Source organism: Pseudochaenichthys georgianus, chromosome 19, assembly GCF_902827115.2.
Source record: "Pseudochaenichthys georgianus chromosome 19, fPseGeo1.2, whole genome shotgun sequence".
In the NCBI taxonomy this organism is placed as follows: domain Eukaryota; kingdom Metazoa; phylum Chordata; class Actinopteri; order Perciformes; family Channichthyidae; genus Pseudochaenichthys; species Pseudochaenichthys georgianus.
This window is the reverse complement of record NC_047521.1, coordinates 13,581,549-13,597,395: the sequence shown is the minus strand read 5'-3', so window position 1 is coordinate 13,597,395 and position 15,847 is coordinate 13,581,549. Positions and strand designations below refer to the sequence as shown.

Sequence of the window (15,847 nt, the reverse complement as noted above, 5' to 3'; positions counted from 1 at the left end):
CTTATTCTACGTTGCAAAGGACAGAGGTAAAAACATCATCATAAGGCAAAGCCATCGTCTCTGAATGTCTCAGAAACATCTCAGCAGTAGGTTTTTCTGCACTTGTTGTTTTCGTTTATCATCGACCCTGCTTTTGCAAATGTTGCATTCATATGATCAAATCAAAATCAAATCAAGTTTGACTTCTATAGCACATTTTAAAAACGATTTTTGGTCGAGCCAAAGTGCTGGACATGCAATAAAAACGTTACTGCGATAGCAAACAGAAGACAATAAATTACAACAGCAAATGTCAAAATCAAACACAGGGAAATGTCAGGAGTCGTACTCCGCTCTGACTAGAAGGCCAGGGAGAAGAAGTGTAGTCTTTAGTGTAGTCTTTTAAACCCTAGGGTCTGGGCCGACCTCACATGAGGGCAGAGTGTTCCAGAGCCTGGGGCCAGCTGCTGCATGATCCACATGATGAGTGTGAATGAGGCAAGTTGTGCAAGTTGGTTTATCTGGAAATTGTTTTGGGCGGTTCTTTCTCTGACAGCTGTCATGATTCAAGAATGACTGTGTTCCTCTGAAAGCAAACATGGGGGTGTTAACACGATAGTATGGATGATGAATGGGTTTTACCAGTCAAATATGTCAACACTCTCTTTAGTAAGGCATTGCATAGGTTACTTTCTTCTTCTTCTTCAATTATTTCATTTTTATTTAATATAGTGTATTATGCAGTGATGGAGAGTTTCACATTGACGTAACTATAATGTTGAGATATTTCTGTTTTATGCCACTTTATACATCTCAAAGGAATATATTGTATACGTTTTTAACTACATTTATTCAATATTTGTAGTTTCTAGATACTTTGCAGATTCTGATTCATAATACAAAATTGAACCACCAAATAAATGATGCTGTAATGTTAAGGATAATGATATAACTCACTACCTTTAACAAAAAAGTAATATAATTGGGAATGGATTAATAGTTGTACTTTAATAATACGATTACATTTGCTTTGGTTCAAGTGATTTCATTAATTCTATTTTCCTGTATATGTATACTTTTTGGAGTCACAAAGATGAGCCACATTAATCAGAGTAGTAGAAGAGAAGGAGCATGGAGAGTCTGCTGTGTCCTCTGGTGGCCACCGGGAGGCATCACAGCTGCAAGGGACAATGTGTGTATGTGAATGTATGAAATATTACTTGCAGCTTAATTTTAAATGTATATGATGTTATTGTATCAGTTAAAATCAGTTGCATTCATCGTTTATTGAACAAATATGTTTTATACTTTTCTCCAGTGGTGGAATTAGTATAAAGGTAGAAATAGAAATACACAAGTAAAGGTGGTAAATTAAAAATAAATAGAAATGTAGGCAAAATATCAAATACACTATATCATCTGATTATTGAGTGTGTAAAAAGGCTAAAACTGAGTACATACTACGTCAAAATGGTATCCTAAAAAGCCTAGCTTCATCATTCTACATGTAAATAAATAGATATGGATTAAAATAATCAATTACTTGTTAGAGGTTCATAAACACTTCCCATCAAGTTATCTTGATAGTCCTACTCGTATGTTTCAACCCAAAATGCAACATGATACTCGAAAAGAAAAAAGAGCAATTCATTCCTTCTCGTTTATTTGTGTTTGTTTGGACCGGAACTTACAATTGGTCTCTTCCTTCCTCTTATGTAACCAGGATTGCAAATCAGAGGATGCAACAATTGACCCACCTCATTTAATCAGGCGTTACCCAACCGGATTTCAAACAGAAATGGGGAAGTCAAACAAAACTATTTATGAGATGAGACAGAATCAGTCCATATATATAGTAGATACAATTAATTATATGTATAATGAACTCACACCCTCTCTCAGACACAGTGACCTCTGAGTGTAAGAAAAATGAAATCCCCTCTGACACTTGATGATTCTTACATACAATCCTGTTTTACATTATTGAGAGAATGAACAGAGATGCTGCAGTGCCCGAGCTGGGCTCTGCATGCACATTGCTCAAATATTTTCCTAGTTGAGTCGATTACCACATCTCTTTAAGAGCATTTGTCTGCCCTTCTCGCAGCCTCTGCAATCAGAAGTGTGTCCGCTCACACGCTGACAACCTCCAAGGGAAAGGAACAGCCATCAAATGAAGGCCAAGTTTGAATGCTTAACATTTGTAATGAAGGTTGGCTACATTATACATATTTGAATAACAATACATGTAATGATACTTATCATATGAATAACCACACAGAAAATCTAAATCCTTTACCATGAAATAATGTAATATTCGGGTTATTTAAAACTCAGCTATATACAGTAGCCTGGCTATACATTACATTTTATTCTGCTTATTTTTCTCACAAAAACGTATTTAAGGTATAGCTAGCTAACTAAATCAGCAAAATAATAACCGGTAATTGGAATGGTAAACATTATGTCTGCTATCCAACAATAGGTTTGCCTTTGTGAGTATATTAGCATTCTGATGTTAGCATAGCATAAAGGAACACGTTAGCATTTAGCATAAAGGCCCACTAGTCAAAGTAGTGCATCACATAGGTGCTAGCAAGCTGACAAAGAGCGCTTAAGAACTAAACTGTTACATGACAGAGAAACTATCAAGATTGAAATTAATGAGAATTATTGACATTTTGTTTCTTACGGTTTTAACTGTCCCAGATAAAACCCTGTTTCTGGGGTATTAAATACCATTATCTTCTATAACTAAAATGTATATCTCTAGCCTATCCTGTAAAAAAACCCACAAATATTTCTTGTTATTCAATTGCATCAGTTTTTACCTCAACATGTCGGTTTTCATGTCACCACACCCTTCCCCCACTAACTTTTTGCATTTCATCACGTCCCCTTTAACAATCTTCACTAACAGGACAGCGCCATGTGTCTGTTTCATTAACAGCACAAAGTAAAAGTATTACAAATATTTACCCCTTTGGGTCCACACCTATGGTCCACACACCTGCATCCCCTCAACACTCGAAAAGACTCACGCAGGTGACATTCATTCTTTCAAACATGTTTTTTATTTGATAATACTGAATATTTTGTCCTTCGCCTGGACTTACACAAAGCATCAAACACATGCACAGTCCTCTATTAACACAAGGTACCCATTTCTCATTTCTCTACACCTCTCCAAACACGGTTAATCTCTCTCACTCTCACGTTACTCCAGCGCAAGAGGACCTTCTCACCTCGACATTACAACATCATAGACAAAAGACAGCGAAAACACGCACAAATCATGACAGGTATAATAATAACACTGAAAAAATACAAAGTAATGCAAATGGAAAGAGTTTACTTATAAATTATGCCTCTAATACTCCATAGATAGATTTTTTTGATAGCTTCAGGAGTATAAAACAGCACTGTTTCTATGACAAAAAGCTTTCATTAATAACTGGAAAGAGCAGGAAAGCTAACAGTAAGCATGTTAATACCTTATTACTCATGAAATAAACCATCTGCGAGAATATATTGGCAAATCATGAAACTGCTGTTGGCATTTACAATCAACAGATAGTACAAAGACACTGAAATAACATCCAACAAAGCTCCTTTTGTTTCTCTTTCACACATTAAACCTGCAAAAATATCCCTTTTATCCCAACCTCTCAGGCGCCACTTTTTTAGTTTTTCTTCAAATTGATCTGATGACAAACATAGGAAAAATAAGTGAATATAGATCACCAAAAGCACTCAAAATAGGAGATATCTGCACCTGAGGTGGATCTGTCGGTCGGGGCTAACTATGATAAATGTCACATCAGAGTGTTTAGGCTCTTGTACTTGAACCTCAAAAAAGTGCAAATCTAGTTCTAATGCAGTAAATAATAATCATCAAGTAACAATACAACTAGTATATGCATGGGTACTGTACAGCTACAAAATGGGGGTAACAATGAAGAGGAATGAAGATGTGAAATTTAGGATTTTTTTTATTTGACTGCTGGACGGGAAGCAGGTTTTTTTCAATTTAGAGAGCTGATCTTTGCACAGCATAGACTGGTCCAGTGAGGCCTTTGAAGATTGCAGACTTAAAATCACCACAAAAAAAGATGTTTCACCTAATGAAACCAGAAAAGCCATGCTAGATGTTCTTTTAAAAGAAAACCGTGTTGCGGGTGTACCAGCAGAGAAGACGAGAGAGAAACTAATAGTGAGAGAGCGAGACAATCATTTATAAAAAAAAAAAGGCAACTTGGAATTTGGCTTTGGGATAAAAATGGAGAATGAGGTAATAAAAGTAGAAACACGATGGGAAACAAATGATCGTCCGATTGGTAGAGAGCTGTTAAAGCGCTTTGCGGGGCAGGAAGTGCTCTGTCTCACCGAGAATTTATGTCCTCCTGACGCCAGCCTCAGGAGGAAGTTACATCATCACTTGACCAGTCTATGTCTCATGATGCCATTTTATTTGTTATTAAAGAAGTGCTGTGTCTGAGAAGAACCTCCGAAACCTCTTCAGTTCAAAATGAGCAATGCCGAGGTCGCTTTCTCTGACTGGAATGCTAACGGACAACATATACAGAGAGAGGCTGAAGGTTGTTTTCAGACCGGCAGGTAATATTAGACACGTTAGCTTTGCCTTTTTTAATCAAAAATATGATGTTGTTATCTTGAATATCAATGGAATCGTTTACATTTATTTTCCAGACAGTGGGCAGTCAGGCCTGCCTCGTGACTAAGGGTCGTCGGCGTCCAGGAACTCCTTCTTGGGCGACGCAATGCCGCGGTACCAGGAGCAGGAGCCGTCCGCCCGCTTCACGCAGGCGTAGTGGTTGGCCTGGCGTCCGTGCACCTGCTTCTCGATCATCATGTCCGTCCACAGACACTCCTCAGGAGCCGAGATCTCGCAGGGCAGAGAAGGACAGCGCACAATCTGCAGAGACACACACAGGACATTCTCCGTAAACTGTGTGCAAAGTCTGTGGAGTCATGTTAAGTCAACTTCTGGTGCGGTTGTCATTTATATTTACAGTTAGGGTGGGGTATTATTTGAAACCACAATAACAGTATAGTATATGTAAAAAGTATACACTATATCATATTTCTTTAATTATGATAGCTGCTATTCATCACATCGCTGTGAACTTCGCTTTGTATTTTTATCTACAATTATGTTAATTTATGTAACTCTTATTATAATTTGTAACTTTCTCTATTTTTTTTTCTTTTCTGCCATAGCCCTTAAATGGGTTTAAATCCAGTAGTTATCTCTCTGTATTATTTATTCAAAAGTGGCACAGTCTGCCATTGCCTACCTAAGCCCTAGCATTTCACAGGACAACACTGCAGTAAGTAAAAAGTAGGTAGTATTTAGCTGAATAAATATCATCCTCACTATCTTGACTAGCGGGTGGGTCTCAGGGAGTTAAAGCATGCATACACAGCATTCCTCCACCGCCTTACCTTGCATTCACAGCCCATCTGGTAGCGCTGGGTCAGGCCCTTCTTCTGGGTGCTGCTCAAGGAGTCCCAGGGCATGATGTAATCACACAGGGTCACATGCATGCGCCCGTTGGCCTCGGACTTGCCTGCCAAAAGAGCAAGACTTTGATCAACCATATCAATTACAAGAAAAGTCAGTCCTAACAAGATCATACAAGCATCATATAAATGCTTTCATTTGACTTAAGGACAAACTAGTGTCAGGCAACAGGTTCCCAGGTAAAACCGATCCAATCTGTGCCTGCAGGCATCAACACAGAGAAGCCGGCGTTTCTGCTTCATGCACAAGTGGCGCCAGTCAAAACAAGAATACACTTCAACTTGAGTTTACAGATCTGCTGAGGCTGTGTTCTCCTCACTTCACCGCTATACGTCTGCAGAGCAACTCCCAACATGTTCTCTGTCTTTACAGCACTGACTCACGTTTCACTGGCACTCTTCTAACTGTGTTAACCCTTAAAACTGGAAAGAGGATGAATGGTTTTAAAAGACGCCGCAGTCTGCAGAAAGTTAACGCTGTCCCACTTCCCACTGCTCAAGTCCTGCAGTCTGAGAGAGAGAGAGAGAGAGAGGAAACACTGGCTTCAGCAGTTCCTCCTCTTACAACTCTCTGTAATTAGGGCCCAGTGTTTGCGGGTCCATCTGTCTGCGATAGGGAAACCAGAGCACGCATGGCACAATGCTCTATTTGCTGTACTACGTCTCCTTCTACTGCTTTCTGTCACAATATCAGCCAGTTCCAGTGGATAAAACATTAAGGGAATAGTTTGACATTTTCAGAAAAATGCTCATAACTCTGGTGGTGGTTGGACAAGTCGATTGATATCAAACCAAGCAATGCACTGCTGTAGACACGGACAGCAGAAAAACATATTTAAGCCACCAGTTCATGTGTACTCTAGGTTTGAAATATGTTGACCACTTGACGTTACTGTCTGACAGCCCTTTTCCACGGGTCACTGCAGCCATTATCTGTACTCTCTTCGAAGCCAGTGCCAAAATCTATTTGTTTTTTGTTTGACTTTTGGTGAATCAAAAACCTACGCTTTTAAACATCTAAGTCACACAATAAATAACTGACATTTATTTTTTTAGATGGGCCTTTAAGGTTACCGTACAAGGTTTTGCTGCCCCACAGTATCACTAGCACCTCATATAACCCCACTTCACACGATCGAAACAATCCGTCTGGAAAAATGACATAAGTGGCTTGTACAATTTATCACACTGGAGTTTAAGGAGCCTTAAAGTTTAAGATTGCATCTGTGAAAGTAACTTTAAATAAAAGCTCATGGACACAATACATCCAGAGCACTAAAAAATGCTCCCTTCAGGTTGTACTGTTGTAGAGTGAAGTACTTTATTTTTATCTCATGGTCCTCATCCCCTCATGGATAAGATAAAAAGTAGTTAAATGTACATCTCTCAGGAACTCAAGCACGACAGACAAGGTCACTCCCAGTCTCCACAGGGTTTAGTCAGCAGCTTATCATTACCCATAATTACATAAACAGTTACCCAGGTTGTCTGCTGTGAACACCTGGAGGTCTGAATCTGATTATCTGTCTGTCTTTTTATTCTTTCACTTTTCGTTTGAGGGTTGAAACTTAGCTAACAATAATAGCCCATAAGAAGTTATGAGAGCCTACACCAGGGGTGCCCAATACGTCGATCGCAAGGGTAGTGTGGGTAGATCGCATGGCATTGAAAAAAAGAAGAAAAGTTAGCCTATCATCCATCCTTACTATGGCATTTGCCACTTGATTGACGTACAGGTAAGCCAGTCTGAGTTGTATTGTGCCATACGGGTTCATGCAGTTATGAGGGGGCCTCACCTCCTCATCTGAAGCGCAAATGCGGCGCACTATTATGCACTTATTGGTGCAATTAGTGTAAGCGCGCCACAGTTTATCCGCCGTTTAGTCCACTAGCCCCCCCCCTCTCACGACACAGATTGGGCAGGTTGGGCAGGTTGATCATTTGGGCGTGGTCATTTTAAAAGTAGCTCCCAAGCTGAAAAAGTGTGGGCACCCCTGGCCTACACTAACACATTTAAAAGTGTTATTTTGAATTTGACCTATTTTTGACCTTTATGCCTTCTTGCTGGAAGTTTCTGGAGCCGGAGAGATCTACAGCAAGGAGATGTTAGCTTAGCTTAGCATAAAGACTATAATTGGGAAACAGCTAGTCCGGCTTCATCTAAAAGGTGACAAAAAACTACCAATAAATAACCTTAAATAGATCACTCATTAACGTGTCATATGTTTGTTTTATCTGTACAAAAACTCATTTCTGTTTGTGTGCGGATTAAAGACATCTCACCAGTGGTACCCACCTGAGATCAGGTACTCCTTCTTGCCGGCGACATCCAGGGTGACACCACAGACAGCAGACATAGGAGCAGTGAAGATGGCATTGATGTCCTGGGTAGGACCCTTGAACATCTGCAACAACAAAAAAACAGCGAGCGGGTCAAAGGTCAGAGTGAAGGAGGCAACATCTGTTCGATACTCGAATCAGTTTCTTCTTACCTTGATCTGTTTGACCTCATACTGGATCCTCTTGATTGGGTTCCCATAGATATCATTCCCGGTATCCACCTCGCTCTCTCCCACCACCTTCGCTCGAATCACTGTTGAAGAAACAGAGGAACGCAGCGTCAGATTACAAGTCGTAACATGGTACCAATAAAACAAAGGAAGCAGAACGCTGCTGTAATCAACCAGATATGAGAACAAGACGTTCTTTGGATCAATTCTTTGTTTGGTTTATAAAGACTCATATCATCAAAAACTTTTCTTTTTTACAATTTCCAAATTCCAAGATGAGGTCTTGATTTGTCTTCTAACCCAGAGATAAATAGTGTACAAGTATATATATATATAATATATAAAAAAACAGAAGATCAACACATTCTCACTTGGGAGAAACTGACAGCAGAGCTTCCTGCTTCAAAACATGACCAGGAAACTGTCCAAGGAGCTGAATTAAGGAACAAGAGTTCAACTTGAAAGCTGATAGGCAGAGAGAGAAAGTGGGCCAGAGGCATGTTTCTCACCATGTTTAATGGCCTCAGCGACTACATCAAGCTTCAACTATGCCTAGAGCATTTATTCAGAATGGAACATATGAGCAATAGAGAACCCAGAGTTGACTGCTGTTGCTCTGAGACCCTTGTGTTCAGTTTACGACTTGAAGCAGACACAAATATGGGGGGTTCATGGCTCCCAGAGTTAATTAACGTCTCTCACTGTTCTCCTCATTTCTTCCTCTTCCTCCTCCTCCTCATAGTCAGTGTTATCATGAAGGTAGGTCTGGGAGAAGGGCCTCGCCTCACACCTCTAATCACCTGGGCCCTCATTTATAACGCCGTGCGTAGGATTCACGTGGGACGGTTGCTTACGTAGTAGAAATCCAAAAAATAGGTACAGAAATGTTCCGACATTTTCCGATTCACCAAACATTGCGTACCGGCGAGGAAAGTGCGCTGGTTTCCCTTTATAAATCACAATCGACTCGAAATGCGGTGCAGCTTTTGCGGACTTCACGTAACGCCCATATTTGCCTATAAATAGGCAAAGAAACGCTCATTCATTCATTTTGACTGACTTTATGAAGAAGAGCAGGAAATGACGACAGAACAGCTAAAAAAGACATCTCACACCGTGTCAGATTTTGGTTATTTTGGGGAGGTCGAGATAAATCATATTGTTTGGTGGATGCAGTTTGAACCAGAGTAGCAGCATGGAGGTCGGATCGTCACCAAAATAAATAAATAAGTGGTCCGAAAAAGGTTCATGACAAAAAAAATACACATAGCCTTCCTCAGGCAGTGTGTTGGTACCGGGGACAGGAGACCCCCCCTTGATGAGAGACTGTAAGAAATGATCGGGGAATCCCTCCGGAGTGGAGTCATGACGACTGGATCTGAATTATGTTTTCGTATTTGGTGGTTTGTGTCCCAGCTGTCGATCAGCTGTGCGCAGCGTCTCCACTGCAGCCTGTGCGTCTCAACCCCCCCCCCAATGTTGTGTTATATTAGCTGTACAATTTACCACATATGGTGTTCTTAGTTTCCATACCTCCTGTGTTTTATGAGCGACTTATCAAGTCTTAGCAAACGGCATAAAACATGATTAAACATGGTAGTATATAAAACCATGCTCGTACAACCTATAGAAATGCAAAACCACATCATTTATTAGAAAACATTTCCACAACATATTCGAGGTGGTTTTAAATAACGTATTTATTTATTTCTTCAAGTTATGTTTTTGTGTGCACTGAGGAGTCGCAAACAGGCGTTTGTTTAATCATTTTAAGATTGGCTTTAATCAATGTTTGAAAATGAATTCTTCATATGATAAATGAGAGGTAACATTTTGTTTATGGTATTCTTTCCACATATTTCTCTCCATTCTTCCTTCTGCCAACGGTGTCGCAGTTTCTCGTCTCTCCCGTTGTTGTGCTTAGTGCGTACGCATGGGTTAGAGTTTGCGTGGAGGACCGCACGTTTTCCTGTCAAGTTAGTATTTTATAAATCGCAAACATTGCGTAGAAACTGGCGTACGCCATTTTTTGAGCGTATATCCCTTTATAAATGAGGCCCCTGGTCAACACATTCTGCCTTTTTGGTCCTCGATTTAAAAACCCACACTTCCCTTCCCTTCCATTTATCCATCCATCCATTCCCTTTCCTACTCCCATCTTCACACACATCCATCCCCTCCCTACATCCCTTCGACCCTTCACCCCCCTCCATCACTGTTTACCTACATGCTTCCACCCTCTCTCCCCCTAATCTCTTTTAGCTGGTGCATATTTTATGTCTGATTCTAAGTATCATCTGGGGCTCCAATTAGAATCGGACAGAAACACAGATGAGACAGAACCCCCCCCACTGCGTCTCCTGGGCTTCAGTTTGTCTTCCAGACCAGCCTGACAGACGACATCCACAGATGAAGCCATATTTTCCCAAACACTTGTTCACATCTGAGTCCATGTCAACATAGTATTTAAATCAGATGAAGGAATTTAATTTATTATAGAAAAAGCTGAGCAACAACAACCAGCATGAGGGAAACACTGTGTTAATAAAGAACTGTTTTGTATCGGAGTGTCAACTGATTTAATCAGTGGTTTGGAGACAAAAACTCCCATGATCCTAAGCTACTTCACAATGGCACCAAACCCCTTATTTTGTTTTTGTTTTGGTTAAAAGAATCCTGGCAAAAACATTACATATTGTTTGTTCGATATCATCACATAATTACTTTGTTGATAAAAGACTACAAACAAAGGACAAGGAGGAGACAACATATTTGTTGAGACTGTGATTAAGTGATTCAAGATACAATGAAGTTGGCTTTAAGCATTGATGCTTTAAAACGTATTTCATTATCAGAGGCACCGGTCCCAGTTCCACACACACACACACACACACACACACACACACACACACACACACACACACACACACACACACACACACACACACACACACACACACACACACACACACACACACACACACACACACACACACACACACACACACACACACACACACACACACACACACACACACACACACACACACACACACACACACACACACACACACACACACACACACACACACACACACACACACACACACACACACACACACACACACACACACACCAGTATACCTGGCTGGCACTCTCTCCTGCATTCCTCTCCTTTTCCGCTCTCATTTCCTGACCTCATTCTGAGCCACAAACTAATGAGCAAAGAATCAGCAGCAGGACACAATACTGAAGGGTAATTACCCGCTGTTCACCATGGATTGCTATTATGGGAGTTTATCTGTCTACCTTTGTGTTGCAGACGTGAAGCTGTTTACTTTTGAGTTGTAGCCCCTGCAATAAAGCGAGAGCGGATCATCCTGTGCAGTCTAAACAGCGTGTGGCGGAGGCAGCAGACTACACAGCGTGAAGCTAAAACAGCACGAGTACCGGGAAGCCTGCAGGAGACCCAGCCCCACCACAGATTGATCCTAAAGTCATCCGATCACCAGCAGTCAATCACCAGCTATAGGAGCCCCTCCATAAACCACCAAGTGACCCACATTTCCCCCACTCCCCCAACCAGGGCAATGTTTAATGACTTATACATGCGTTTCAGTCGCACTACGCAATGTTTTCCATGCATACCTCGTATAAAAGCCCCACATCCTAAGTGCCCCCCCATTCAATCCCACCGCTGATGTGGTTTGTCCAGCTCCAGACGGACGTTGGCATTCTGTTAAACCTGTCATTTAACCAGAGACAAACTGCCCATAAACGAAGTTCAACTGTCCTCATGACCTCCGAACACATCTGGGTGAAGACCTGTGCAGCAAAGACAACAACTCTAGATTCCCTTTTGAGCATTTCATTATCAAAGTAGAGATGCTATTAGTCGACTAAACAGATTAGTAGACACACAAATAATCTGCAAATATGTTTGAATATCCATTCATTGTTAAAATGGTCAAAAAAAGTTTTCTTAGGTTTGGGACTGCCAATATGAGACATCATATGACATCTCCTTGGAATTTGAGAAGCTGGGATGGATGTTTTCCACTAATGTCACTATTGTTTGCACCAGTTTAACCTAGAAAATAACTGGCAAATAAATAAATAATGTATCAAGGTGATATGAGAGTCAGATTAGCAAGAAATAATTATCAACTTTTTTGTTATTGTTCTTGCTTCCTTCCTTCTAGTGTAATAAACTTTGATTAGTGTTTTAATTTCTGGATTTTTTTTGGAGCAACATTAACTTTGATTTGTAGTTGTGTTCAGGTAACATTATGAATTGAAGACCAATACTCTTTTAGCTTTGTTTTTGGTCTCCACAAACTCAAGCTGCTAAATGCTCCAATATGTTCACCAGCTAGTCGCTAACTGTGTCCGTCTGCTGTTTAGTGCTGATCATGTGGTGTGCAGTGTTTGTTTCATTTTCACTGACATCAGCTGCCTGCTGCTACTGGAGACGATGCTAATTGAGAGCTGTATAACTGAATGAAAATGTGGGCAAGAAAACCAAAACAATGAGCTGAAATGTCCATTTTTGCAGCCTTAATTTTCCATTTCTATAAATGAGTCAGTGTGTTGTTGCATGTCCACAGTCAGTTGATTCTGCTCTTCCACAACGCCCAGCATCTGGACATTGCAGGGCTGGGCTGCTGGGGAAGTTCCCCTTTGTGGGCAACAGATTTAAATGAAAAGAGGATGTTTGTCTCTGCAGTTAGTGAGTGTGTGTGATTGTGTGGTAGGTGCATGACAGTTTTAATGGCTTGGTTTTAAACTACCACATCATTTAGCATGAAAAACAGAAGGTGACACACACTCATGCTGCCAGCCCCTGCATGTACAGTATGCGTGTGAACTCGAAACAAGTGGGATCCAATTTCACCAAAACAAACACCAAATTGTCAGACCACATAACTGGTGACAAAGTCACCGCCTACAGATTCTGGGCAACCAGACAACCAACTCTATTATGATTCTTTGCAAGCCTGCAAAAAAACATTTCTGCTTCTAAGATCCCCCAAAACCAGTGTCAACCTCAAATCCACCCTGGAACCATCGCTGCACAATGACATTTACCCATGTGCCTTGAAAGTACATCATCCCTGCTGACAAAACTGACTCATACCACCTTTAAAAACAACATGAGCAACTAGACACAAATACACCTCTCTTTTAGACTTCCAGCTCCAGCGACTGAGTCACACCTGAAAAAAGACATGTCAGATTGCAATAATAAATTACTGGGATACACATCCTATTCACAAACACACACCCGTGCATGTGTGTGAATACAGATTCTAGAGAAGGAATAAAAGATGGAACCAAAGTAGTGTGGTTTAGGAGTTTCTCATTCTCAACCATACATATTTTCACTTGGACTGTGACTTTTATTGCGTTTCCTCCTAAAACACACCCTAAACTGACAGCCAGATGTCATTTGTAGCCAGAGTATGTGTGTGTGTGTGAGTGAGCGTCCACAATGCATAGTGCTGGGCCCGTAGTTGTGTGTACGAGTGTGTGTCCCTGCATTACACCGGAGCAAAAGTTGGGAAAACCCCAGCAGCATTCTTGTAATTCCTCCCAGCACCATCCCTCACAGGAAGAACCAGGGCAGGAATGGAAATGTGGGAAAGCTTGCGGTGTGACTTATTTCTGTGGTTTAGACGTAAACCCCTCCACCCTTAAAAACATTTCTCTTCACATTCTCCATCCCTTGTCCTCCTCTCTGCGTTTCCCATCCTCTTCTCTTTATTTCCTCTCTTGTGCCACGTTGCCCTGCAAAAGCCAGGCGACGCTGCTCTGTCCCACTGCAGCTGAGGGGTGAAGCCACCCTCCGCTGCAGACCTGATACATTATGTACAGTGATGGGCCCAGCCTGTGTTGCACTGACGTACATAAACATAGTGCTCTTTGCCTCTTCCACCCCGCGATACAACAGTAAGGTCCTCTTATTGTTGGATTTAGAGCAATGAATTGAGATATTACATTAAAATCAGAAGACATATTACCATAAAGGTAATTATAATTCTTACAGGTGATTTTAAACTCATTATAGTGATGTTTTAATTAATTTTAAATTATTTATTTTTTTAAAAGTGCATGTCCTAATGGGTTTTGGTCCCTTCATATTATACCTCCATGAAACCTCAACAATATGCATTTTTTATTAGCTACTGTGTTTCCCAAATGGCTACTTTGTTAATTGAAATGTGTAGTGTTACCATAAAAGTCATTATAATACTTGCAGGTCATTTTAAACTCCTTGTTGTGATGTTTTAATCAATTTTTGGGGACTTTAAAAAAAAAATGTTGCATGTATTGTTGGCCCCTAATGCATCCATGACACCTAAACAACATACTCGTTCTCTTTCTGTGTTTCCCAAATGGCTACTTTTGTATTGTAAAGGTGTATTGTTGTCAACATGACCACCAGACAAAACATGACAATGGGATCTGCGTGTGTGCAGTCTGGCAGTGGCCTTGAAGAGGACCCTCCATCTTCAGGCTTTCCAGAGGTTTCCATCAGCTTCACTGAGCCCGTTCAGCGGGAACCGGAGCCGGACTGAGCGGCTGCAGGCAGCTCCCGGTATCTGCGCAGGAGCCTGGTGCAACATGGGTAAACAACAACAAACAGACCACAACAGTCCCTGGTGCTGTACTCACCTACGTCGGCGTTGCAGAACGCCTGTTGCGGATGGACCGGGGCACAGCTGCACGCTTCCGCGAGCTCCTCCGCCCGCCAAAGCAACAGCAGCGCGAGCGTGCAAAGGATGCCGTTAACGTTAAACGGCATTTTCATAAACGGTGATGCGACGTTTCTTCAGCCTCTCCGGTGCTGCGCAGATGCGTTGCAGTGTAGCTCCAGCGGCAGCCCCCCCCCCCCTCCCTCCGCTGTGTGTTGTTTACCGACAGACACCTGGTAAACAGCCTCGGGCGGTGTGCGTGCTCAGCTCCGGTGTGACGGTGAGGTTTCGCTATGTGCTCCGGTGTGACGGGATGGGTATTGGCTGGTGTCTGCACTGCAGCTGTCTGTCTTTCAGGGAGTGTTTTCTTTTCTAGGGTCAAGGCGGTTTTATAAAGCGCCCGGCTCCTCCCCGCAGCAATACCGGCCGAACCGGCAGGGGGCGCTGTGTCGTTCAGCTGGAACAACTGGAGCTGCTGCTTTAAAAAAACTAATATTTAATTTATCTCAAAATATACTTAAGTTTCCATATGTGACTGGCGGTATTCCCAATATTTTAGTAATAATGTATGTTTAACTCATAAAATGTAATAAACAATGTTTGCATATAAACAGGAATACAATTGATAGAAAAGTGTGGCACAAATCTGTCACTGCAGTCAGCTGAGTTTCCCATATACAGTAATAGTCCGAATAGTCGATTAGTCGTTTCATTAATCGATAGATTAATCGATTATCAAATGAGTCGTTTGTTGCAGCCCTATTGTAGTTATCCCATGTATAAATAAAACGTGTTATTCAGCAACCCTTGCAATTTGGGATTTTATTTTTGGTTGGTAGACCTCGGTGAGCTGGTCATTTCAAAAGTAGCTCACCAGCCAAAAAAGTGTGGGCACCCCTGATCTAGAAGGTTTATTCACAATTTGTCGGTACTTGATGCTAATGTTTTCTTCTACTCTAGAATGTTTTAATTCTACACTTCTAATATTGTGTGTTTTCTACACAAAGAAAAATGTTCCCCTTAAACTTCTTACATTTGTAAATAATCAGAACAAAATGCGATTATATATAATAATATACATCAACAGGTTTGGGTAGTCACAGATTACATGTAATCATG

The 15,847-nt window shown here is 41.2% G+C and overlaps 1 protein-coding gene across 1 annotated transcript; it reads right to left on the bottom strand.

Moving 5' to 3' along the window:
- Positions 1-3,034: 3,034 nt before the first annotated feature.
- timp2a (TIMP metallopeptidase inhibitor 2a) lies at positions 3,035-15,127 on the bottom strand. Its single transcript, XM_034107502.2, has 5 exons — positions 14,709-15,127; positions 8,016-8,116; positions 7,820-7,928; positions 5,446-5,570; positions 3,035-4,915 (listed from the first exon to the last, which is right to left on the bottom strand). Exons 1-5 carry the CDS (start codon positions 14,842-14,844, stop codon positions 4,718-4,720), a joined length of 669 nt encoding a protein of 222 aa, XP_033963393.1. The 5' UTR covers positions 14,845-15,127; the 3' UTR covers positions 3,035-4,717.
- Positions 15,128-15,847: the final 720 nt, after the last annotated feature.